A 25,589-nucleotide genomic window follows, 5' to 3' on the forward strand; every position below is an offset into this window, starting at 1 on the left:
AAACGATATATCATGCAAACATTAATTTTAAAAAGCATGAATGGCTCTATCAAGACAAAGCAGACTTCAGAGCAAAAAATGTACTAGGAACAGAAGAATATAATGATAAAACAATCTCTCCATGAACATGACAGAGGGATCTTAAATGTGCAGGCACCAAGAGAGCTTCAAAACACAGGAAGTAAAAAGTGATAAAGATGAAAAAAGAAATAGAAAAATCTGTAATTCTTATTGGGATACCGAAGACTGGAACAACACCATCAACTAACAAGGTTTAACTGACATTTACAGAACACTCCTGTCAAGTACTCAGGGAACATCTCCTAGAAGAACCATATCCTGGGATGGAAAACAAATCTTAAAATTCTAAGACTTGACATTATACAAAGTATGTCCTTCAACCAAAACAGAATCAAACTAAAAATCATTAACGGGAAGACAACAGGAGAATCTCCAACATTTGGAAGTTAAATTAAGGCTCGGAGTGGAAAGAAATATCACATGTGACAAACTTTAATTCACCTTTAATAAACGGCATTGATGATATTCTTTCTCTCTTGTGCTTGAGGTAGTTACTGCAACTCATCACTATTATCTTCAAAGTAACTTTTTGTTTTCAACAAAGTGGAAATTGGACCTAGTTTTAAAGGACCAGTAGCACTAAAAGGTATATAATAAAATACAGTGGGCCCCTGCCCTAGCCATTCCCACCCCTCCCATTCCCACAGGCAACTACCTTGAACCCTTTCAGCAGTTTCTTATAAATAACGTGGTTATACAGATGTCTTGATTTTTCTGTTTCACAAGTTATTCACAACTTCCTGTCACATAAGACAAGGATACAGTTCTCTAAGTAGGAATACCCCTTTGTTAAAGGCCATGTACCGACAGCTGTTACTGACTACAGGATAGAAGAAGGTATATTTTCTGAAGATTCCTTCCAAGTGGCAAGAGTCTATGAACCACTGATCAAACTAGATAACTAAAGACTCCCTGTAAAACGCCTTCCTTATAACTTTTTTTTTCTTGATGGCCTATTGTGAGATCTTACCTAGATACAAGCTGATATTTCAAGCTGATATTTCACTAGAGCTGGAGGATAGTACACTTCAGGAGCGCTAAGGAGATGGACAAATTTCAACACTGATGTCTCTTATTACTCAACTAGCCCTACAAAATAACAGCCCTATCAATTCTCACATGTCAACGTAGCAATAGTTAAGGTAACAACACAACTATACTCTGCTAACAACTATTAAGGTCTGAAGGCCTGGGACGACTACATTCTCCCTACTTTCCACATATTTCACACTGAGAATTTTATCATCATCATCTTGTTTGATCTTAGCAACTCTGTCAAACACGTATTATGATCCCCATGTTAAAGCTAATGACATTAAGTCTCAGAGTGGACAGGCGACTCGGGCGAGGGTACAGAAGTGGGAAATGACCAGCTGCTTTTGAATACTACCCCAAAGTCTAGGCCATTGCCACTATACAGCATGCTGTTTCTAGGCAGGTTGGGAAAACACACCTCAGTGAGATGTCACAATGCTCAGGAACTTCCAAAACAATTAGATAAAGAGGGAACCTTGGATCAGCCTCTGAGCATTAGAAAGTTTCCTGTTAGGGCATGCTTAGACACAACATCAGGAACCTAGAAGACTGGACCAGTCCCTGCTGTCTCTGAATTTCCACCTCTGTCTCTCTCCACACTGCTCCCTGAGAAACTCAAGGGGCTTGCATCCCCTCTCCTGCCCCACAGAACCACCCAAGGCCAGGTTAGTCCTCCCTGTTGCCGGTCTGTACCAGCGTGAAGCTCTTGGGTGAGGCTGCCCAGCGCTTGACGGTGGTGAGCGGCCACTCCTGTAGCACTTCCTTGGTCTTCTCATCCACGCGCATCACCGAGTCCTTAGTGATGCCCAGCAAGCGAGGCACAAGCTTGTTCTTGCCTTTCATCTTTTCCTGAAACAGGAAATACCAAGCATAGCTACAGTTTATCACAGTGAAAAACTAGAAACAACTAAAAATTTCAACAACAGGGGATTTCTTAAGTAAATCAGGGTATATATAGTCAAGTAGCCAAGTATTCTACAACCATTAACAATCCTATGATTGGAGGGGTTCCCGGGAGGCTCAGTTGGTCGAATGTCTGACGCTTGATTTTGGCTCAGGTCACGATCCCAGGGTCGTGGGATCGAGTCTTAAGTTGGGCTCCATACTGAGTCTGGAGCCTGGATTCTCTCTCTTTCTCTCCCTCTCCACCCCCCTTTGCCCCTCTCCCCCACTTGCACACTCTAAGAAATAAACATAAAATTGTTTAAAAAAATATGATTGGAAAACAATTGTATTCACGGCAATAAATTTGCAAGAGAGTATAAAGTAAAAACCGTCTGTATAGCACGATCTTACATAAAATAAAATTTTAAAAACAAATTTTTAAAATAAAATTCAAAAAAAATTTAGAAATAAAAATTTCATTACATGATAAAATGGTCACGATGATCATCTCAAATGATTTGTATTAATTTTCCTGTGCTTTTTTCCTTATTCTTCAAATTTCATTTAAAATCAATTCACTTAAAACTTCCCTTAAGAAATAATTTCACATTTATTTCTATTGTTATCAGGGAAAAAAAAAAACAACTTCCCAAATATTTGCTGAAACCTAGCAACGCCTAAATCATTATTCTCGGAGGAATACACTTACAAATTAGCGCACACCAATTCTGTATGCATACAGAGGGATAGGCAATTTTAAAATAATAGACATGTGCTAGGTAGTTAATATTATCCATTAATTTTCAGGGCAACCCTCAAACGTTGGGATCATCCTCCTCATTTTGCAAATGAAGAGACCAGCCACTTGTCCAAGGCAAATAGTAGTGAGCAGTAAAGCCATGATTTGAACACAAATTTGAGTAGCTCAAAACTGTCTCTGACTTCCAAAGTGGTCTGTCTACAACAGTGTACTGGTTTCTGGTGAAATCAGAGAAAAGACAAAAATCCACCCCCCCCACCCCTCCCGGCCGCAGCCCCCACTGGTAGTTCATAAGCCATCTGACAGTGAAGGTCAATGCACAGCTCCAGCTTCCTCCCAGGAGGAGGAGAGAATAAGATTGGGAATCTGTGTGGGTGTCTGAGAAAGGGAATAAGGCAGGGGAAGAAGCCCTCGGTGCTTAAAAAATGAACCCTGAGAAGAGTCAGATTCTTTGTAAGGAGAGGCTGGTTCCCAAAGGGGTGAAATCCATGCAGGGTGGGTGATGCCAGCTAGTCTAATCTGGCTTCAGGAGCCACATTGAGATTTAGGTGAAGAAGTTCTAGGCAGTGAGTCACATAGGGTTGGCACGAGCCCAGCCGCTGGGACCAGGAAGAGGAGATGAAATAAAATATGGTTTGCAGCTGTTGCTTTCAGCCTTTTCCATCTGCACTTCCCCGCGAGGGGCTCTGGGGTGAGGGAATACAGAATTGTGACAGATTACCCTGACCCTTGAGGAGCTCACTCTGGACAGGAGAGGAAATCATAGTGAACAAGCAAACAACGTAGAGTGGGCATTCCGTCAGAAGATCATGATTAGGGGGAAGGGGATAGAAGAAACTCAGAAAATGCTGAAACCCAGCACCAGAGACCACTGTCAAGGATAAAATTCCTTCAGGGCCTGCCCACAAAATGCACAGCAGCTGGAGAAAGGTAAAATCAAGAAGCACTCAGCTCAGAGCTACCCACGTTGGTTCTTCTATGAAGTCCTGCCTTCGACCCACAGCGGTAGAGCCTCCAGGTTAGGAGAGGCGCCTTCTTCCTCCCTGTATCTCCCAATCTCAGCCCACCCTACACCTGGCCTTTCCAACCTTCGGCTACACAGACCAGCATCCTTTCCTCTCCAGAAGCAAACAGGCCGGGCAGGCCCCAGTAAAGACTGGTCTCTCATGCACAGACACACACAGGGACTGTAGCTGCACTTCTGTAGAAACTTCTCTCCAGGTGGTCCTCATTAGGTTGATTTTGTTTTGAAGATGTCTTGGGCTTGCATAACTTAGAGGCAGGAGAAAGTCCGCATTCTACCAAGAAGGATTCATTAACAAGCCCCACCCCTCCTCTTCCTGGCGCATCTCAACCATGACTGTGGCCTCAGCCCTGGCGGCTGGTTGTGGTCAAGCCTGCTCTTCTTCTGACTCTTCCCACTGGTGTGGCGACTGGCTGATTCTCACATCCCCTGTGCTTTACATGGGAGATTCAGAAATGTGTGAGGGGATCCAAGAGGGTTAAGCTTTTGGCATGCATTGGCTCTAGGCCCCTGATTTGGATGTGGCCTAAACCTGTGATCCAACTGTGCTCACGAAAATTCTACCTTGGCTTGGTTCCAAAGTGCTGGCTTATATGCTCTGCTATCAGCACACATATTTCTTTTAGGGGCGTAGAAGAAAGGGATGGCTGTTCAAAAGCAAAACAGTGTTAAAGATCCTGTTCACTGGCCATTTTTCTCTAGCAACTGGCAGTCTATCTCGACTTAATTCATGATCCTGAGAGGCTCCGAATGCCCCTCGGTGATGTTTTTACAGTTAAGGGGAGAAGAGGGTCAGTCCCCAGGTATCTCACCTCAAGGCTCTGGTTGTGGCCACAGGGAAAATTCAAGACAAATTTATAAATGAGACAGGTTTCCACGGTAATTTCTTGGAATAAAACAAGATCCTTTGCAGTTCATGGGAAATGCCTTATCCTTGCTCATGGGGTTTTGATTAGCAGATCAAGATAAAATGCAAAAGGAGCCAATGAAAGAGGAGGCCTGTAGACATTTATAGCTTCCGTTCATGGAAATCTCCTTTTTTTTTTATATTATCTCATTTAAACTTCATAAAATGTCACAATTTTACAGGTAAGCCAACAGGCGTAGAGATAGAAGGTAAAGTAACTTACCTAAGGTGAAACTAAGTGGCAAAACCAGAATCCAAATCTAGATCTTTCTTTTCAAAGCATATGTTCTTAGCCACTGAGAATACTGCCACATAAAGCTGTTCCCTGTGGACTCATTATATGGCTTATGGACATTCTCTACATCAGAGTCAGCAAACTCAGCCGGTGCTAACACCCGCTTTTTGCCTGCTTTTTTATGACCTAAGAGCTAAGAGTGAATTTTCCATTTTTAAGCAGTTGAAAAAAGAAATCACAAAGGGACCAATACTCTATGACATGTAAAAATTATATGAAAGTCAAATTTCAGAGCCCATAAGTAAAGCTTTACAGGCATCTAACCAAGTTCATTCATTTAGGTATTGTCTATGGCTGCTTTCAGGCCACACGGGCACAGATGAATAGTATGGCCTGCAAAGCCTGAGATGAACTATTTGGCCCTTTACTGGAAAACTTCAACTCTTGCTCTACATCATGGATGCTAAAAGCCTGTTGGAAGTTGAAAGATTCAGGAGCCAGGGATAAGGAAGATGTGGACAGAGTTAAGGGGCTGGGATAATCTAAAATTTATCAAATATCCTTACTTTCCAGGCACTACACTCTACAAGCCATGAACACAAGTTTTCAGATGAAAGAAATTGAGGCTGCGGGGGCTTATGGAGGGCTCTCAAAGTCATACGAGTTTCTGCTGTTTCCCACATAGAGGTATGCTGCTTTCCTGGACTCCAGGCCAATCTTCCTGACTCCCAACACCCAGGCACTTTCTTTTATAACAACAAAATATAATGCTCTGAATATTAGGACAACCATGTTTACGGATATGGACGAAAACATGACAGGAGCACCTATAAACATATCTAACCACTCTGAGAACATCTATGATTAATCTTAAGGTTATGATTGTGTTCACTATCAATATTAAAATGTTTCGTAAGTTGTAATTTCATTGACTTATTTACATTTCTAATAGCCTATATAAATAAGGATTGAGAAGCTGTTCACTCATTTTTAACTTCCTAAATTATGCCAATGCAACTCTTTCACAATTAATAGCATGTTTAGGTTGGGGTTCTAAAGAAATCTGTTATGTTATTTATACTTTTAAAAAACTTACTATCCCTTAGCCATACAATGTGTGTGCGCGTGTGCGTGCACGCACACGCTATTCTATGCGGGACCTCTTTTCATCCTATGTCTTAAATGATTGTGCTTATCTATACACACGCACATATGAATTCATTACATTGACATACGTTTGTACATTTACTTGACCAACTTACTGATTTTAAAAATAACTCTAAAAGTTAAAATAACTGTGTATATTGTTATAACATGTACATAAACCTGTAGGCTGAAATTATGCTAAATGAATAGTTGATTTAATAATATTAACTGGTCTAGGGGCGCCTGGGTGGCTTAGTCGATTAAGCATCTGACTTTGGCTCAGGTCATGATCTCTTGGTTTGTGAGTTTGAGCCCTGCTTCAGGCTCTGTGCTGACAGCTCAGAGCCTGGAGCCTGCTTTGGATTTTGTGTCTCCCTCTCTCTGTCCCTCCCATACTCACGCTCTGTCTCTGTCTCTCAATAGTAAATAAATGTTTTAAAAAATAATAATATTAACTTCTAATCCATGAACCTGGGACATCTTTTCATTTATCTGTGTCATTTTCAAATTTCTTTTACCAGTGCCTTAAAGTTTTCAGTGTATTTATCTTTGACTTTCTTGACTAAATTTATTCCTAAGTAATTTATTGTTTCCGATGCTATTGTAAATGGGACTGTTTTCTGTATTTCTTCTGTAGATATTTCACTGTATATGAGGCCATCTGATTTGACCTATTGATCTGATTAAGGTTCATAATTCATAATATGAAATTACTCCTCAGCTGTACTAATTTTAAAATAGGGCAAACTGAGGTCATGCAAACTATTTATTAGGATCAATTTTAGGGGCACCTGTGCGACTCAGCTGGTTAAGCATCTGACTCTTGGTTTTGGCTCAGGTCATGATCTCACAGTTTGTGAGATCAAGCCCTGCATCCAGCTCTATGCTGACAGAGTATGGAGCCTACTTGGGATTCCCTATCTTTCTCTCTCTCTCTCTCTGTTCCTACCTTGCTCAGGCTTGCTCACTTTCTCAAAATAAATAAACATTTATAAAAAGAAATATTATGAAAACATTTTTAAATGTGTACAAATAGGACCACTGGGCAAAATATTAACGTGGGCAGGTTGCTCACTTTGATCAAGTCACAAAATTAAAACTAAAGAAAACCAAAATTTGAATACCTAACATGCATATGAAAATTGATCCTGGCCTTTCTTCAAAGGGATGTTAATTTAAAAAAAAATAACAAAGACAAGAAAGGAAGAAGAAAAGGAGGAGAGAGAGAGAGAGGGAGAAAGGCAATTTCCGTTATTTTCTTATTTTGCCTTAAAAGCTTTTGTAAAAGAAGTTTTTCTTTGTGTAAATCTGCAAGACCTTGCAATAACAAGATCTGTGCTCAGTCTCTAATTATTCTACTACCATAAGCATATTTTTCTCAGGCCCTAAATTATCCTTGGGGAACATTTTATTTTTTCTGGAACTGCTGCTCAAGTGCCCTTCCTAATTATTACGTGTAGTCTGCTGTGTGCTACGTATTTTCCTAAATTTCCTGAGCTACATGCACATCACTGGAACTGACTGTATCAAGTGATGGTATTAATGGAAAATGATACGAACGCAAGAGGTGAATTTTACACATAAAGGACTACAGAAAAACTCAAGAACACGGAAACCGACGCCAAAGCATCAGACATGCCGAGAACCTGTTTAACCTCTTAGGTACTGGGACTCAGCTGTCATCTACTGTTGTTCAGAATCATCCATGAAAAGCAGCTTTTTCTTCTATAGCAAGAAGACCTTGCCATCTGTTCACGGTGATGATGTAAGAGCTAGGGTGATGAGAGCAGGTGACCAAAGTTCCAACGGGCTCACCTCAGCCAAGCAGCAGAGGGCAAAGGCAGGGAATAAGGTCTTTGAAATCAGAGATACCTCAATTCAAGTCCTGCCTCCTTCAGGTATTAGCCTTGGGCCCCAGCTAACTCATTTGATCTTTCGGGGCCTCTTTTTCTCATTTGTAAAAAGAAAGTTACGGTAGTTCTTCCAGGGGGCTGCTGACAGGTTTCAGTAAGATATCCTTGGCACGTAACTGTTTACTCTACGTTCCTGTTGCTGTCTTGGGGGATGGAGTCATTTTTACCGACAAGGTGTCAGCCCCATTCAAAACTTCATGGATAGTTACAAACTCACACTAAATATAAAAAATTCAGCTTCTAAATTGTTTTTCTGAAAAACACAGTGATTCACCTATGCATTCATCATTTGCAAAGGCTCTGGCATTTTCGGGTGTAACACCGAGAGCTGTTCAGTTTAAGGAACTCCTCAGCATGAAGCGGATCACTTTCTTTTCAGTGTAACATCTCTGTTTCTTCTCAGCCCAAATGAGGCAGCTTCCTCCAGTGGGGAGTTGAGTCAAGAAAAGCATCTCTATCCCCAAACATCCTAGAGGACAGTATAACTTTCTTCTTCTCCAGTTCTCTTGAGCTGTGGGGAGAGCAACCTCCTTAAATCACTCTGACTCTGGCCTTGGGACTTCTGTCCCTGAAAGCAGCTGCAGCTCAGTGGGTAATACTCCCCTCTGTGTAAAGCAACATGAGAAACCCCACCACAGGGTGGAGTTTTCTCCAGGGCCAAGGGCAAAAGGCAGGAAGCCAAGAATCACAGCAAAACAAGTGGAAATCAATGAAACCTATTAATGAGATGACTAAAATAGAGTATGTGAGGTCAGGATGGACCAAGGGGGAAAGAAGCTAATGAGAGTACTTTCCAGTCCACCTAGGAACACACCCATCAAGGGCCTTAGTCTTGAATTTCAAAGACCCATCTTTTTCCTTCTAGTAGGAAGGCACACAATTCCCATGAAAAGAGATCTGACGGCCACAAAAAATCGCCCAGCTCAGGTCAATTATACAAAGTAAGTGCTGCGTTCACCACATCAATTCGGTATGCAGTGATCAACAGCCTGCACATAGTCCAGGGCGTTCTTGGTAATCTTAAAGTCAAACACTTCTGGAGGAGAGTGTTCACAAGCAGACATAAACATGCCCCTTCGGTGACGTTGTACCATCAACAGTGTGCCAAGGCAAGACACAAGTGCCCGGAGGCCTGTGGGCGGCCAGGCTCCCTCACCAGCCTTAGAGCTCACACACTTCATGTCCGTCCCACGGCTAAACTGGTCACCACTGGCCAGCTGCTTCATCCGCAAATACGAGGGGTCTAAGGACAACAAACCCAGCTTGATAGCAGATACTTTAATAGCGGAGGTGGTAGAGGCAAACCCCCTCTGCACCCTGCCCACTTACCTTCACCAGGAAAAAGGACACACCGTATGTCCGGAGGGATCGGGCGAGTTTCACATACTTGACCTTGGCTTCTATTTCGCTCATCTCTCCACAGTTCTTATGCTCCTACAAGTGACAGCAGCAAGGATCAGTTATTGGAGTTCTGCCAGCAGGTGGACTTGGGAGAGGTGGGTAAGATATATGCCACGTACAGTTGCTGGGAATGATCAGTCATCGAGTTTTGTGTTGCAGACCTCTCCGTGACCCATGTACCGGCTGACCAAGGGCTGGAGCACAGAGAAAGCTCGAGTGCAGGGCTTGTTAACTAGAAATGGACCCCAAACTCCCTAGAGATGTTGTAACTATACACAGCAGTTCCCACAGGGCAGCATGGCAGACCAGGGTCCCTGAGTGTCATCAACTTCTTGGAGAACTCCATATCCCAATAGGTTCAGAAGCAATACTTTCAATGAGAGCTACAACAATGTTCTCCAGGAGAGGTAGAATTCTAACATGCATGCAAAATCTGCAGTTTCCCAAAGACCCAGATATATAAATACCTGCCTATTAGAGGGCTTGGAAACAAGACAGGGTAAAAAATATGTTTTATACACAGGAAATTTCTATTTCGACTTATATTTACATTTCAGTACCAAAAGCGACCGACATTCTGGATTCACTGGTGTGATTGTTGCATGGCAAAGCTGATAATAGGGCTTTTTTTTTTTTTTTTTACTCTTGGCCTAGAACATACAACTCTCTTTTAGGGGGAAAAAAACCAGATTTTAAAAAGATACACATTTTCAAATTCCAAGCTTCAAAGGACAAATATCAGGACAAAGAAGCTACTTGTAGCTTCTTCCTCAGTGCATTTTAATAGCAAATCACCTAGTTTCCATACTACCAAGATAATGCCTTTAAAATTAAATGTATGCACATTTTTCTCAGAAGGACTAAGTAACCTTTAGCAAGAAGGTACGGATTAAGATAATAAATCTGCCCCGAGTAGAACTGTCAGCTTCTTTACTCTTGAGCCACTAATCATTTATGATATAAGCAGAGTACATGCACGGGGTACGAAACTATTAGGTGCAGAGGCCCCTCTCATACTAATAGATGAGATAGGGAGTGAGAGGAATAATAAAGTTCTGTATTTTTCCAATACCTGAAATATTCTCTTTTCAGCTCCTCTCTGCTTGATGTATTCTTTGGGCAGGAATTCCTTTAGACTGAGAGAGAATACAAAAAAAAAAAAAAAAAAAGTAAGGCATTTGTTCTATGATGTGAAGCAAAGAAAACAAACTTTTTGTACAACTCAGTTCACTAACTCTCCCAGTATTTGATGGTACAAATTAAGAATGGACTATCACATCCCACAGTGCACTTCAATAGGACACAAATATAAAACCAGTCTGATATAAAGAACAAACTAACAGTAAGAAGAAAGAAATTCCAGGGGCACCTGGGTGGCTCAGTCGGTTAAGCATCTGACTCCGGCTCAGGTCATGATCTCACGGTTCGTGGGTTCGAGCCCTGCGATGGGCTCTGTGCTGACAGCTCAGAGCCTGGAGCCTGCTTCAGATTCTGTGTCTCCCTCTCTCTCTGTTCCTCCCCCACTCACTTTCTGTCTGTCTCTCTCTCAAAAATAAATAAACATTAAAAAAATTTTAAATAAAAAAAAAGAAGAAAGAAATTCCATGATACATCATGAAATGACAGAGCAAAGGGTACAAGAGGGTCTTTGTGATAAAGGAAAGAAAGCATTTTTCATTTTATATCGTTAATGTGTATTTTTAAAACAATACAAGGATACACCTAGTACTAACTAAAATGATTCTCTATGGAAACAAGGGAAAAACGGCGCAAAGGGAACACGGGTGGAAAAAAAAAACCTCTGGATATTCCTCGTTTTACAGTTATCACTTTAGAACCACCTAGAATCACAAAGCGGAGGGAAAAAATTCAACACCTAAAAACCCAAAGCAAACTGAAAAAAATCAACCTAGCAGTTTATCAAGTTGACAGTCTAACTACAGGGAGAAAAATGACTTTAAATAACATTGGAAAAAAGTCTTTTAAGTATACATCCCTCGTGAGATAGGTCTTAAAGTTAAAATGAACTACAGAAGACATACTAAATATTGACAGCTTTATTTTAAAACTACTACCCTTTCTCTGCTAAACACACAAATACACCACACACTACAAAATTAGGTTATACTGCATGATATATAATTAAGATAAAGTAAATGGTAATTACGTTAGTTGTAAGAAACCAAACTTGTTAGCAGATCAAAATAAAGCAAAAAAAAAAAAAAACAAAAAACAAAAAACAAAAAAGCTAACTGAAAATCTTGCAATCTTTCATTCAAATTGGACATACTGGTCTGAATGTCTGATTCATTCTTTTTTCTGAAAAACATTTTTCAGTATGTCCACAGAGGGAGCTAAAGGCAAGGTGGCAATGAGTACCCCCCAAGGCCTCAACCAGGTGGCCTCCAAATACCATTTCTTGCTAAAAGGAATCAAGAATCCCTGGAGAAGTGACTGATTCTAACTCTGGGGTAAGAAATATATCAAATGTTCTTGGGGCTTCTTAGGCCTGAGATCAAAGAAGCTATCAAAAGGACACCGGACTGACATCAAGGGGTAACCACTGGCCAATAAGAGGATGATGTGTAAAACCTTCTACAAAAGAAGAGAGATGATGAATCCACCATGGAGCTTCAACAATTTTAATTCACGGCCATTCCTGACTTCACCTATTCCCTCCCCAGGATTCTTTTCTTTCTTTTTTTTTTTTTTAATTTTTTTTTTCAACGTTTATTTATTTTTGGGACAGAGAGAGACAGAGCATGAACGGGGGAGGGGCAGAGAGAGAGGGAGACACAGAATCGGAAACAGGCTCCAGGCTCTGAGCCATCAGCCCAGAGCCTGACGTGGGGCTTGAACTCACGACCGTGAGATCGTGACCTGGCTGAAGTCGGACGCTTAACCGACTGCGCCACCCAGGCGCCCCCCCAGGATTATTTTCAAGCAAATGCCACACATCATATAGCTAATTTCATGCTATGGGGCAATCAGAATGTCATAAAAATTGATGACCACAATGGGTAAAAACAAAGATCTATGAAATCCCATAAAGATCCTTTAAAATAATCAGTGGTCACCTTAATAGGTGGCTAGGGCATCAACTCCTACTGAAAACTGATTTAGGGCAAGAAACAAAGCTAACCAATAGAGAAGAAGAAAAGGAGTCCAAATTCATCATTTTATAGCTTCTAATGAAATAAGCAATAGATCAAAACAAGGCTGAGTGGCTGCTAAAATCAGTAAGTGACAAGTTAATGGAGAGCTTTATAGTCGATGGTTCAGTCTGACTCAAACCCACTTAATCGATTTTGTTATCAATCAAAGCAGGATAACCAGACAGCACGTGTCTCCTAACTGATGTAACAGGAAATATACAGCCCCACCCAGGAAGTATTCTTGGCAATAAAGAGCAAGTAAAAATATAATTTAACCTGAATTTAATTAAGATGTTAAATCTAAATATTGGTTTACAAAAAGAGAGAAGAACATGGTAAGTGATACCACCAGGGTACAATAAGCCCAAGTCTAAGTTAGGCAATTCTATAAAAAGAACCCAGGTTCCTCACAAATAAACAGCTTGGTGGTAGATATGAAAAAGAGGACATGGTAACCGATTAAAAGAGTTTCAAAAAACATATTTACCACAAAGCTACAGTAATAAAAACAGTGGAGTACTGACGTAAGAATAGACAGGTCAATGGAATAGAATCAAGAGTCGAGAAATTAACCTTTACCTTTATAGCTGGTTAAGTTACCGCAAAGGAGTCGTTTTTCACTGGGAACAGAATCGTCTTTTTAACAAATGGTGTTGAGACAACTGGATATCCATAAGTAAAACTATGAAGTTGACCCTCTACTTCACACCAAACACAAAAAGTAACCCCAAATGGATCAGAGACCTACATCGAAGCTAAAACTGTAAAACTCCTAGAATATAGGGATAAGACAGAATATAGGAATAAAACCTTATGACCCTGAGTTAGACCAAGACTTAAGATACAGTAACAAAAGCACATTCAGTAAAAGAAAAAGTATGACTGCATCAAAATAAAAATCCCTAAGTCCAAGTGATACCATCAAGAAAGTGAGGAAGTATCCTGCAAAATGGGAGACAACATTGCAAATTAAGTACCTGATAAGGGACTTATATCCTGAATACGTAAGGAACCTTACAACCTAACAATGAAAAGACAACCCAACCAAAAAATGGGAAGGGGATCCGTAAAAACATTTTTTTCTGAAGATACACAATTGGCCAAAGGCACATGAAATATACCTAATATCAGTAGCCACCAGGGACATTAAAAGAAAATTACAGTATGATACCACATATCCACTAAGAGGGCTACAATAACAAAATGGACAATGAATGTTGGCAACGATATGGAGAAATTGGAATCATGCATTGCTGGTGGGAATGTAAAATGGTGCAGCTTCTGTGGAAAACAACTTGGTAGTCTCTCAAAGTATTAGACAGCAATTCTAATCCTAGGCATGTATCCAGGAAAAATGCAAACATGTTGACACAAACATCTGTATATGACCGTTCCTAGTATTTGTTATAGCCAAAAGGTAGAAGCAACTCAAATGTCCATCAACTGATGAAGGGATAAACAAAATGTGGTTGATCCATATGATGGAACATCATTCAGCAATTAAAAGCAATTAAGTATGATACAAGAGCCAACATGGAAACACTGTGCTAAGTGGAAGAAGTCCATTACAAGAGACCACATATGATGTGGTATCATGTATAGGAAGTTTCTGGAATAGGCAAATCTATAGATAGGATCAGTGCTTGCAGAGGCTGGGGGTGGGGATGGGGATTTGAGGAGTGGCTGTGAATAGACAAATGGTTTATATCAGGAGGGACAAGTGTTCTAAAATTAGATTGGGTGATGGTTGCACAATCTTGTGAATACACTAAAAACACCATACATTATAAATGGGCAAATTATATGGTATGTAAACTGCATCTCCATAAAGCTTTTTTTTAAAAAAAAAAAAAATAGAAAACACAAAAACCCGTATCAACCAAATAGAATTTGTAGGCTGTGTCTGAATCCTGATATGAAGTAAAATGTTATTTGTGAGACATTGGAGGGAAATTTAACAGTGTCAGGGTATTAGATGATATTATGGGATTATTTTTTTAAGTTTGTTTTTAGAGAGTAGAGAGCACATGTGTGCAAGCGGGGGAAGGGCAGAGAGAGAGAGGGAGACAGAGAATCCTAAGCAGGCTCTGTGTTGTCAGCACAGAGCCCAACGAAGCGCTCCATCCCATGAACCATGAGATCATGACCTGAGCTGAAATCAAGAGTGGAGGCTTAACTGAGCCACCCCAGACATCCCAGAATTATTTTTAATTGTGTTAGGTGTTAGGCTAGATTTCTGGTTGTATGTGTTTAATTTTTTTTTAATTTGCCAGAAAAACATACTGAAGTACTTAGAGATGAAATAATACGCTGCCTGTAATTTGCTCTAAAATACTCCAGCAAGGCGGGGGGCACCTGGGTGGCTCAGTCAGCTAAGCCTCTGACTCTTGATTTCTGCCCAGGTCATGATCTCATGGTTCATGAGTTCAAGCCTGCATCGGGCTCTCTGCTGTCAGCTCACAGTCCACTTTGGATCCTCTGTCCCTCTCTCTCTGCCCCTCCCCTGCTTGTGCACCTGCTCTCTCTCTGTCTCAGAAGTAAACAAACGTTTTAAAACAATACTCCAGCAAAAACATAGAGGGGAGGTACGGTGAGGCCAGATTCTGACTACACTAACACTTGAATAATGAAGCCTGGTCAATCTGCAAACCATTTCCATTGGCAAAAGTTTTAAATACGTTTTCTGGAATTTCAGGGATCTAGTGGCAGAGCAATCTGGATTTCTTCAGAGCCCAAGTCAGTCAGCAGGGGCAGGGTCTAAGAACGATCTAAGCAGCAGCACCTTGGACGTTATGACTATCATTAAGCAACTTCATGGACAAAAATGTGATTGAGAACTGGAATGCACCAAGATCTCTCTCTCTCTCTCTCTCTCTCTCTCTCTCTCTCTCACACACACACACACACACACACACACACACACACACACACACACACACACACACAAAAGACTGAGTTACAGAGAAGTCAAGTAACTTAGCTGAGGTCACAGGACTGGTTAGGACTGGGAGCTTCTGACTTCCCAGAGCAAGAGCGGATCTACCCAACAACACAGTTTTCCTCAGAAGCACGCTGAAAATAACAGTGAAAAACCATCACGAGTGGACCACTGGACAGCAGCTGTTGTGCTACCAACAAAGGGAGGCTTGGCTATGGTGACCCAAAGCATCCCAAAAGGGACCCGAGCCAACCCCTCACAGCAATGGCTTTTACTAGAAGAATGCCAGATGGCAGTGTCCAGCGGCCAGGCAGGGGTAGAACACGTCGGGCATTAATGTCAGCAAAGTTCTGTGTGGCAACAAGATGCCTCTGTTCGAACTCTGCAAACTGACATTCCCATCCTTCAGTCGGTACAGAAAACAACTTCCAGAAGCTTGCACTAGCGGTTCAGCCTTGATGTCACAGGAGTGGACTTGGGAGTTTATTGTGAGGTATTTGAAAATATGAAGTGTGTGTGTGCCCATGTGTGGCATGTGTTTTTCTCCAGTAAATCAGCAAAGTTCACAGTGTCAGAGTGAAGCTAGGGGGAGCAGGCAGCCTGTCACCCCTGCCTGCCAGCCAGCAATGCAGCAGTTCCAGTCCAGTTGCTGTTGTGATTACCAAACCCGAGCTTGGAAAGCTCCTAAGCATCTGGGACATGCATGCAAGTGAAATCTGTCAGCCTTCTTTGAGAAAATGGGTCAGATTGTCAAACCTGATTGGACATTTTTCTCTTAATTAAGCAGGCTCTGGCCAAGCAAAGTCCCTCCTACTGTGTCCTTCAATATTCCCTTCTTAAAAGGGTAGCAGTCTCCTCCTCCAAACCTCCTTACCCCGAGCCTTTTAAAGAACACCTTTTTCTGGGTGCTCTTATAACATCCTTCATTTCCCTAGGATGGCGGGCTAATTTGAGCTCTTCTTCTTACACCCCCCAAGATCAACGGGAAATTGAAAGTCTGTAGCCAGTGGCCAACTCAGCTGTGTTTTTTGTCCACCCTTGCTGCTGACCATGCATCACATGATAATGTAATAAGCCAGCACCGCCCAGAAACTGCTAACCTGGTACAAAAAGAAAGCTACCGAATGCTTAAGAAAGGTAAACATTTTTAAAAAGTTACTAGATGTGCGACAACTGTAAAATACTGAAAAGAGGAAACCACAAAAATCTAAAAATAGCTCATCTTCGGATTGCTTCAGGATTGTCTTTCAATTCTCTCCTAGGTGACGGGGTTCATCCAAAGAAAACAACAAAAGAACCCTAACCAAGGGGATCCGCAACAAGAAAAAACTTTGGTCTTTCATCAAAAGACGAGCAAGTGAACGCAGAAGTTGCAAGTTTAATTGTAGGGTTTCAGAGATGCAGATATCCTATACTCTGTTCTTTAAATGTCTTTTTGAATTATCAACAGCCTAAAACTATGTTGATAGAGGATTTCTGTTAATAGCTGCTGTTTATTAAAGTCAAACACAGTTTCAGGTGCTTTACATATATTAGATTAATTAAATTCTGACAAAAGCCCTTGGAAGAAAATATCCTATTTTGTACATGAAAAATGAGGTTCAGTGATGCTATATTGTCCTTAACCACAACCAATAACTTAAGCCTCTTCTATGGTCTCCAGACACCACACTCCTAGCCACTCAACACTCTGATCCTTCCAAGTTATCCTTTAATCAACAAATCTACCATGTGATCAGTATTTCAGAACCTTGACACAAAGAATAAAACACAAGAAACACCAAATCATGTAATGATGAAAACTACCATAGCAGTAGCAATTTTTAGAAATGTCCAGAAGCCACTGAACAAGGGGAATTTAATCAACACATTTGGGGGAGCAGGGTCTAGACTCAAATCTAGATAGTCACTTTTTTTAATATAAAATTAAAGCTGCTTCTTCAAGAAATTCCAAAAGAGGGATCTTAAAGATATTCTATGGTCTGGCAAGACGTATACAAGTCTATGAGTCAGCTTTGATTTTGAGAAATGTGGACCTGCTTCTCACTGGTCCCAGAGCTGCCCCAAGTGCATGAGCACAGCCAAGTCACCATTCTCTAAGCTGGTGCGATCATCTGGAAAGTAGATAGATTCCTTCCTAGGAGTGTTCTTTCTCAGAAAGGAACATACAAAGCAGTCAGGTGTTTACCCAGCAAAGGGTGGAGACTTAGAGGGGAGGGAAAGCAGGGGGCAGTGTCACCCACAGGACACTGTAACACCCAGGTTTACTAAGTGCAACCTTCACGGTAAATCACCAAACGGCCAGCAACAACATTTCAAATTTGATAGCACCTAAAGTTCTCAAAGCCTGGTGCCAGGACCATCAGCATCAGCACTATCTGGAAATGGCTCAGAAGGGACAAATTTCAGGATTCATCCTGGACCTGCCGAAGGAGGCGCTCTGGAAGCAAAGCCCTGCACTGTGAGTTTTAACGAGCCCTCCACACAATTGTGATGTATGCTGAATTTGGAGAACCACTAACACTGTGGGCTGAAAGCTCAAGTGATGGAATCAGACACACTAGAATTTGAAGCCAGAGTCAAAGACGAATATATCTGTGCAATTGAGGGTACCGGTTAAATCCTGGCTAACTGTGGTGATGACAGGGGAGGAAGGAAACATCTTTTGAGCTGGGAAACACTTAAAGTGGTAAGAAGTGTAGAGTGGAGATGGCATGGAAGCAGCTCGGGAAAGGGTTTGAGGACCTAACCTCAGCCACACAGCAGTTCCAAGCTCCCGAACCAATCGCTATGCCCTTTCGTCTAAGGACTGGAACCTGTCTGGGGGCTCAGAGGCAACTTGGGGCAAACAGCAACTAGTTTGAAAGTCCTGGAGTCTGAAAGTAGTTAGGGAGGTAGGCACCAGCTTTAGGAGGCTGCTGCTAAAGGGGAACATGAAGGCACCACTGGACAGTCATGGCCTTCTCAAAGCAACAGGAGAGTCCTAGGCTGTCAGGCACATAATGGCAGAGGCAAACACTAAAGAAACTATGGGCTGGTAATGGTAAGGAACAGGAGGTAAGACAGAACGGATGAAAAACACAAGCTGCGGGGCCCCTGGGTGGCTCAATGGGTTAAGCATCCGACTCTGGCTCAGGTCATGATCTCACGGTTCATGAGTTCAAGCCCCACATGGGGCTCTGTGCTGATAGCTCAGAGCCTGGAGGCTGCTTCAGTTTCTGTGTCTCTCCCTTTCTCTGCCCCTCCCCCAATCGTGCTCTGTCTCTCAAAAATAAATGTTAAAAAAAAATTAAAAAAAAAAAAACCACGAGCTGAAATGCCTCCTTCACCGTTAGTTTGAAAACACAATCCACAGCCAAATTATTCCAAAGACCAAGTCCAAAGAAGGAATAGGAGTTTGAACAAACGCCAAGAGAAAAATTGACTCGAGGCCTCCTACTGTGTCAAAAGCTTTGCTTGTTGACAAGAGAATTATGTTGAGTTTGTGGTGAAAAACTTCCAAGTCCACTCTGATTTCTTCAACAGAGATTCAGAGCCTGAGTTGCTTTGTTTTCTCAATAGAACACATCCAAGGCACATGCCCACAAGACAAAGGGCTATGGTCCTCAAGGCTGAGAGGGGTCCTCACTTGTTACCCACCTTCCCGTGCCCAACCACTGGCTATCTCCCCCTGCAGCACACAGCACCGTGGAACCTTGTGTGAACTCCAAGGCCTGTTAATTTTGCCTTTGCCAGATGTTATATGTTCAACCTCAGTGAATCCAAGCTTTTGTTGCCTCACAGACTATTTACATTTTTCTTTTTTAAAGAACTGTTAATTGCAGAAACATTGGGAATATACCAACCGTGTGGTCATATTTGCTTTCTGATTGCTACCTGTTTTTAAAGAGAAATTATAGATTTATCTGAAGTCCCAAACCATCCTTCTTTCTCTCCCTAACTATATTCACTTCCTTATAGTTCCCATGCATATTTGATTACGTTTCTTCGCCTCCTTGTATCTAAACAACATATTCTGTTTCTCTTTGTGTGCATTTTTAAATTCAACAGGTTCATTTTCTGAAATGTCTTGTTTCCTCTGTAAAGCACTTTGATGTTTTCATACGTTTAAATTTGTGCCCCATCTAATGGGCACGAAATGCTATACCCTTATTGATTTTGCATTTGGTTTACTTACGAGACTGAATATTTTTCCCTATCTTTATAAGTCAGTCGAGTTTCCTCTTTTCTCAAGTACCTACTGCTATCCAGGGGTGGTCATTTCCTTAGTTTTTTCTTTTCTTAATGATTTCTGGATATTAATGTGTTGTTTGTAGTGTGCTTTGCAAATATGCAAATTTCCTCTTCCACACTGTGGAGCTTCACTCTTATTTTGGTAATAGGTTTCGCCCAATATTTTAATTTCAATAAATATAGGTTTATCAACCTGTAGAAATCTTATCACCCAGCATCAGTAATAGAGTATTTTGATTACTATAGCTTTGTAAGAAATTGGGTATTTATGTGAGTCCTTCAATTAGCCTTCGTCATTCTTCAGGCTTGACTGGTACATGTTACTTTTTGATGGTTATATTGACAAATACATATAATCTTATAAGTTTTTTTTTTTTACTCACATATGATTAACATACAATATCCTGTTAGTTTCAGATGTACATCATAGTGATTCAGTATTTTTACAAATTACAAAATGAACCCCACTGTAAGACCATCTATCACCATATAAAATTATTACAATATTATTGACCATATTCCCTATACTATGTTTTACATCCCATGACCTATTTACTTGATAACTGAAAGCCTGTATCTCAATCTCCTTCACCAATCCAATTCAACAATTCCACTTCTGGGTATTTAATGGAAGAAAAATACCAATTCAATGAGATGTAGGCATCCCTATGTTCACTGCATTATTTATAATAGCCAAGATATGGAAGTGATCCAAGTGTCCATCGATGGATGAATGGATCAAGAAGATGTGGTGTATATGTACACAATGGAATATTATTCAACCAAACACAAAAAAGAATGAAATCTTACTATTTGCAACAACATGGACAGATCTAGAAGATATTAGCACTAAGTCAGAGAAAGACAAATATGATTTCACTTACAAATGGAATCTAAACAACGAATGCACACACAAGACAAACTCACAGACACAGGAAACAAACTGTGGATTACCAGAGATGGGAGGGGTTGGAGGGTAGGCAAAACAGGTAGGAAGGGGTTAAGAGGTTCATATACATTTTAAAATTAGGTTTTCTCATTACTTGGTATGTGGGGTTTGGATTAAAATTGAACTGTATTTTATAGATGAAAATGAATTGCTATTATGACATTTAGTTTTCCTGTACATTAATCTAACAAACCACTCCATTTATTCAGTTCTTGACTTAGCTCTTCAATGAACTTTTACCTTTTATCATTTTATTGGTTAGATCTTGGAGCTTTTTAAATACCTCTATTCAGAGGTAAATCATACTTTTTGTTCTAAAAGTTGTGTTTTTTTTGTTTTTTTTGGGTTTTTTTTTGTTTTTGAGAGAGAGAGAGAGGTCAAGTGGGAAAGGGGAAGAGGGAGAGGCAGGGAGAGAACCTCAAGATGTCTCCACACTCACTGTGGAGTCAGAGGCAGGGCTCAATCCCATGACTGTGAGACCATGTCCCAAACCAAAATCAAGAGTCAGACGCTCAAATGACCGAGCTACTCAAGCATCCCAAAGGTCTCTCCTTTTAAAAATTACATTTTCTTGTTGTTATGTATGGGAATACTATTTGTCATATATAAATAAATAGTATTTTGTTTTCCAGCCCTGCAGGTGAGTATGAATACTATTGTTTTGGACCTAGGTGGTGATAAGCCATTATATGTTTATCTTTTTTCTAGGAACCCTGATAATATTAACTCTAAGAAGTTTCTCTGCAGACCAAGTGGATTATACATGCATATAATTCCATCACCTGCCCAGAGTGACAGTTCCATTTTTTTAGTCTTGGGTTTTCATCTTTTTCTCTTATTTTGTATTTTACTTATTATCTGCCCCTCTGCACTAGAATGTAGGTTCCATGAGGGAAGAAATGTTTGTGTTTTTTACATGGTTCTATCCCCAGTGCCTAGAAGGTATGCCATAAATTGCTGAATAAATGTTCCATTCGTACAAGAAACTAGTCATAACTTGCAGTTACATCAAAATACATGTCACGTTGGACTCTATTTGATTCTGCTAGTTCCAAATTAAGGTGAGAAGGTTTTTTAAATTTTCTTTCTTTCTGTTCCCTAAAATAGCCTGATCCTAGATTAGAGCAGAAATTAATGCTATCGAAACCAAAAAAACATTACAACAGATCAATGAAACCAGAAGCTTGTTCTTTGAAAGAATTAGCAAAATTGATAAACCACTAGCCACTTTGATCAAAAAGAAAAAGGAAAGGACCCAAATAAATAAAATCAAAAACGAAAGAGGGGAGATCACAACCAACCCAGCAGTAATAAAAATAATAAGAGAATATTATGAGCAATTATATGCCAATAAAATGGGCAATCTGGAAGAAATGGACCAATCCCTAGAAACATATACACTACCAAAACTGAAGCAGGAAGAAAAAGAAAATTTGAACAGACCCATAACCAATAAAGAAATCAAATTAGTAATCAAAACTCTTCCAAAAAACAAGAGTAGAGGGCCGATGGCTTTCCAGGAGATTTCTACTAAACATGTAAGGAAGAGTTAACATGTATTCTCTTGAAGCTGTTCCAAAAAATAGAAATGGAAGGAAAACTTCCAAACTCTTCCTATGAAGCCAGCATTACCTTGATTCTAAAACCAGAGACCCCACTAAAAAGGAGAACTATAGACCAATTTCCCTGATGAACATGGATGCAAAAATCCTCAACAAGATATTGGCCAACCAGATCCAACAATACATTAAAAAAATTATTCACCACAACCAAGTGGGATTTGTACCTGGGATGCAGGGCTGGTTCAATATCCGCAAAACAATCAATGTGATTCATCACATTAATAAAAGAAAGGACAAGAACCATATGATCCTCTCAATAGATGCAGAGAAAGCATTTGACAAAAGACCATGTCCTTGCTTGATAAAAACCCTCAAGAAAGTAGGGATAGAAGGAGCATACTTCAAGATCATAAAAACCATATATGAAACACCCAACGTTAATATCATCCTCAATGGGGAAAGACTGAGAGCTTTCCCCCTACCGTCAGGAACAAGACAGGGATGTCCACTCTCGCCACTGTTATTCAACATAACGTTGGAAGTCTTAGCCTCAGTAATCAGACAACACAAAGGAATAAAAGGCATCCAAATCGGCCAGGAGGAGGTCAAACTTTCACTCTTCGCAGATGACATGATACTCTCTATGGAAAACCCAAAAGATTCCACCAACAAACTGCTAGAACTGATCCATGAATTCAGCAAAGTTGCAGGATATAAAATCAATGAACAGAAATTGGTTACATTCCTATACACCAACAATTAAGCAACGGAAAGATAAATAAAGGAATCTATCCCATTTACAATTGCACCAAAAACCATAAAGTACCTATGAACAAATCTAACCAAAGACGTGAAAAATCTATACACTGAAAACTATAGAAACCTTATGAAAGAAATTGACACAAAAAAATGGAAAAAGATTCCATGCTCCTGGATAGGAAGAATATTGTTAAAATGTCTATACTAACCAAAGCAATCTACATATTCAGTACAATCCCTAACAAAATAACACCAGCATTCTTCACAGAGCTAGAACAAACAATCCTAAAATTTGTATGGAACCAGAAAAGACCCTGAATAGCCAAAGTAATCTTGAAAAAGAAAACCAAAGAGGAGGCATCACAATCCCGGACCTCAAGCTGTACTACAAAGCTGTACTCATCCAGACAGTATGGTACTGGAGTAAAAACAGACATTTAGATCAGTGGAACAGAATAGACAACCCAGAAATGGACCCACAAACATATGGCCAACTAATCTTTGACAAAGCAGGAAAGAATATCCAATAGAATGAAGACAGTCTCTTCAGCAAGTGGTGCTGGGAAAACTGGGCTGCGACATGCAGAAGAATGAACCTGGACCACTTTCTTACACCATACACAAAAATAAACTCAAAGTGGATGAAAGACCTCAATGTAAGACAGGAAGCCATCAAAATCCTTGAGGAGAAAGCAGGCAAAAACCTCTTTGATCTTGGCCACAGCAACTTCTTACTCAACACGTCTACGGAGGCAAGGGAAACAAAGGCAAACATGAACTACTGGGACCTCAACAAAATAAAAAGCTTCTGCACAGCAAAGGAAATAATCAGCAAAACTAAAAGGTAACTGACAGAATGGGAGAAGATATTTGCAAACATCATATCAGATAAAGGGTTAGTATCCAAAATCTATAAAGAACTTATCAAACTCAACACCCAAAAAACAATTCAGTGAAGGAATGGGCAAAAGACATGAATAGACACTTCTCCAAAGAAGACCTCCAGATGGCCAACTGACATACGAAAAAATGCTCCACATCACTCACCATCAGAGAAATACAAATCAAAACGACAATGAGATACCACCTAACACCTGCCAGAATGGCTAACATTAACCACTCAGGCAACAATAGATGTTGGCGAGGATGCGGAGAAAGAGGATCTCTTTTGCATTGTTGGTGGGAATGCAAGCTGGTGCAGCCACTCTGGAAAAAAGTATGGAGGTTCCTCAAAAAAAAAAAAAAAATAGAACTACCCTACAACCCAGCAACTGCACTACTGGGTATTCATCCAAGGGATACAGATATGCTGTTTTGAAGGGGCACACGCATCCCAATGTTTATAGCAGCACTATTAACAATAGCCAAAGTATGGAAAGAGCCCAAACATCCATCGATGGATGACAGGATAAAGAAGATGTGATATGTATGTATGTATGTATGTACACACACATACACACACACACACACACACACAATGGAGTATTACTCAGCTATCAAAAAGACTGAAATCTTACCATTTGCAACTACGTGGATGGAACTAGAGGGTATTAGGCTAAGTGAAATTAGTCAGAGAAAGACAAATATCATATGACTTCACTCATATGAGGACTTTAAGACACACAACAGATGAACATAAGAGAAGGGAAACAAAATTAATATAAAATAGCCTCGATCCTAGTTTTCATTTTGTTGTTTTGTGTGGTTTATTTTCAACTGATAAGGCAATTTCTTTCAAGTTGAGTGACCTACTCAGATTTTCTCAGCATCTTTTTTGTGTCTATTTTCAATTTATGTTTTAGTTTTTTGGCTTCAAGCTTTCATTTCATTCTCTTAGGATTTTTAAAACGAGTTTATCTGAAGTTCTGCCTCATTTTCATTACCAATAATTTTTTTTTTTTTGCCTTTTTCTACTTTTCTTTTTTCTTGATCGAACTTACCAGAGATTAACATATTAATTTTTCCAAAGCAGCAGCTTTGGGTTGTGTTGATTCTATGATTTCTATTTCATTGCTTTCTCTTGACTAAAATCTTTTATTCTCACCTTGTTTTACTTTTCACTCTCTGAGTAAAGCACACTGAATTGTTCCACTAAAAATGTCTATCTGAAATTCTCCTTCTAATACTGTCTTTCTCCTTTAATTATTTTAAACTAGTGTCAGGTGCACAGAGGTTTCACAACTTATCATCCTGGTGAATTGGTCCTTCTATCTTTATAATGGCCTTCTCTGTCTCTACTTCAGTTTTTTTGGTCGTAAGTCCTATTTTGTGTGACATTAAATACAGCTTCTCTAGCTTTAACTAGTTTCCTAGGGCATTATTTTCTATATGCCTTTAAACTTTCCTCTGTCCTTAAAATGTGTGTCTTTTAGAAACAGTACAGAGCTATACAATATGAGAGCCTCTATTAATAGTTTGATTGACTTTTTCTTGCTAGGATGTCCAATATTTAGAAGTATTTCCCTTAACTTGTACATCTTATATACCATAGGGTGTGTTTCCATAATCCATCTGGCTCATCTACTCTTGCATTGGTCAAGTTGTTTGTATCTCCTCTCTGCTCTTCCTCCTTGGCACTGGTTTGGAAGTTATGCCATCTACTCCTA

The 25,589-nt window shown here is 40.2% G+C and overlaps 1 protein-coding gene and 1 long non-coding RNA gene across 14 annotated transcripts in view; one reads left to right on the forward strand and one right to left on the reverse strand.

Moving 5' to 3' along the window:
- Positions 1-25,589, reverse strand: part of TLN2 (talin 2) — a 442,548-nt gene that overhangs the window by 164,411 nt on the left and 252,548 nt on the right. For all 13 annotated transcript variants that reach the window (XM_019832311.3, XM_019832310.3, XM_011282911.3 and 10 more), the window contains 3 exons: positions 10,460-10,523; positions 9,316-9,420; positions 1,810-1,965 (listed from right to left, as the gene is read on the reverse strand). In XM_019832311.3, coding sequence (XP_019687870.3) covers positions 1,810-1,965; positions 9,316-9,420; positions 10,460-10,523 — 325 coding nt within the window. The remainder of the gene's footprint in view (positions 1-1,809; positions 1,966-9,315; positions 9,421-10,459; positions 10,524-25,589) is intronic.
- On the forward strand, positions 1,597-5,614 carry LOC123385905. The gene is made up of 2 exons (XR_006599168.1): positions 1,597-1,781; positions 5,501-5,614. It is a non-coding gene; the product is annotated as an uncharacterized LOC123385905 (long non-coding RNA).

The sequence above is a fragment of the Felis catus genome, chromosome B3, assembly GCF_018350175.1.
Source record: "Felis catus isolate Fca126 chromosome B3, F.catus_Fca126_mat1.0, whole genome shotgun sequence".
NCBI lineage: Eukaryota > Metazoa > Chordata > Mammalia > Carnivora > Felidae > Felis > Felis catus.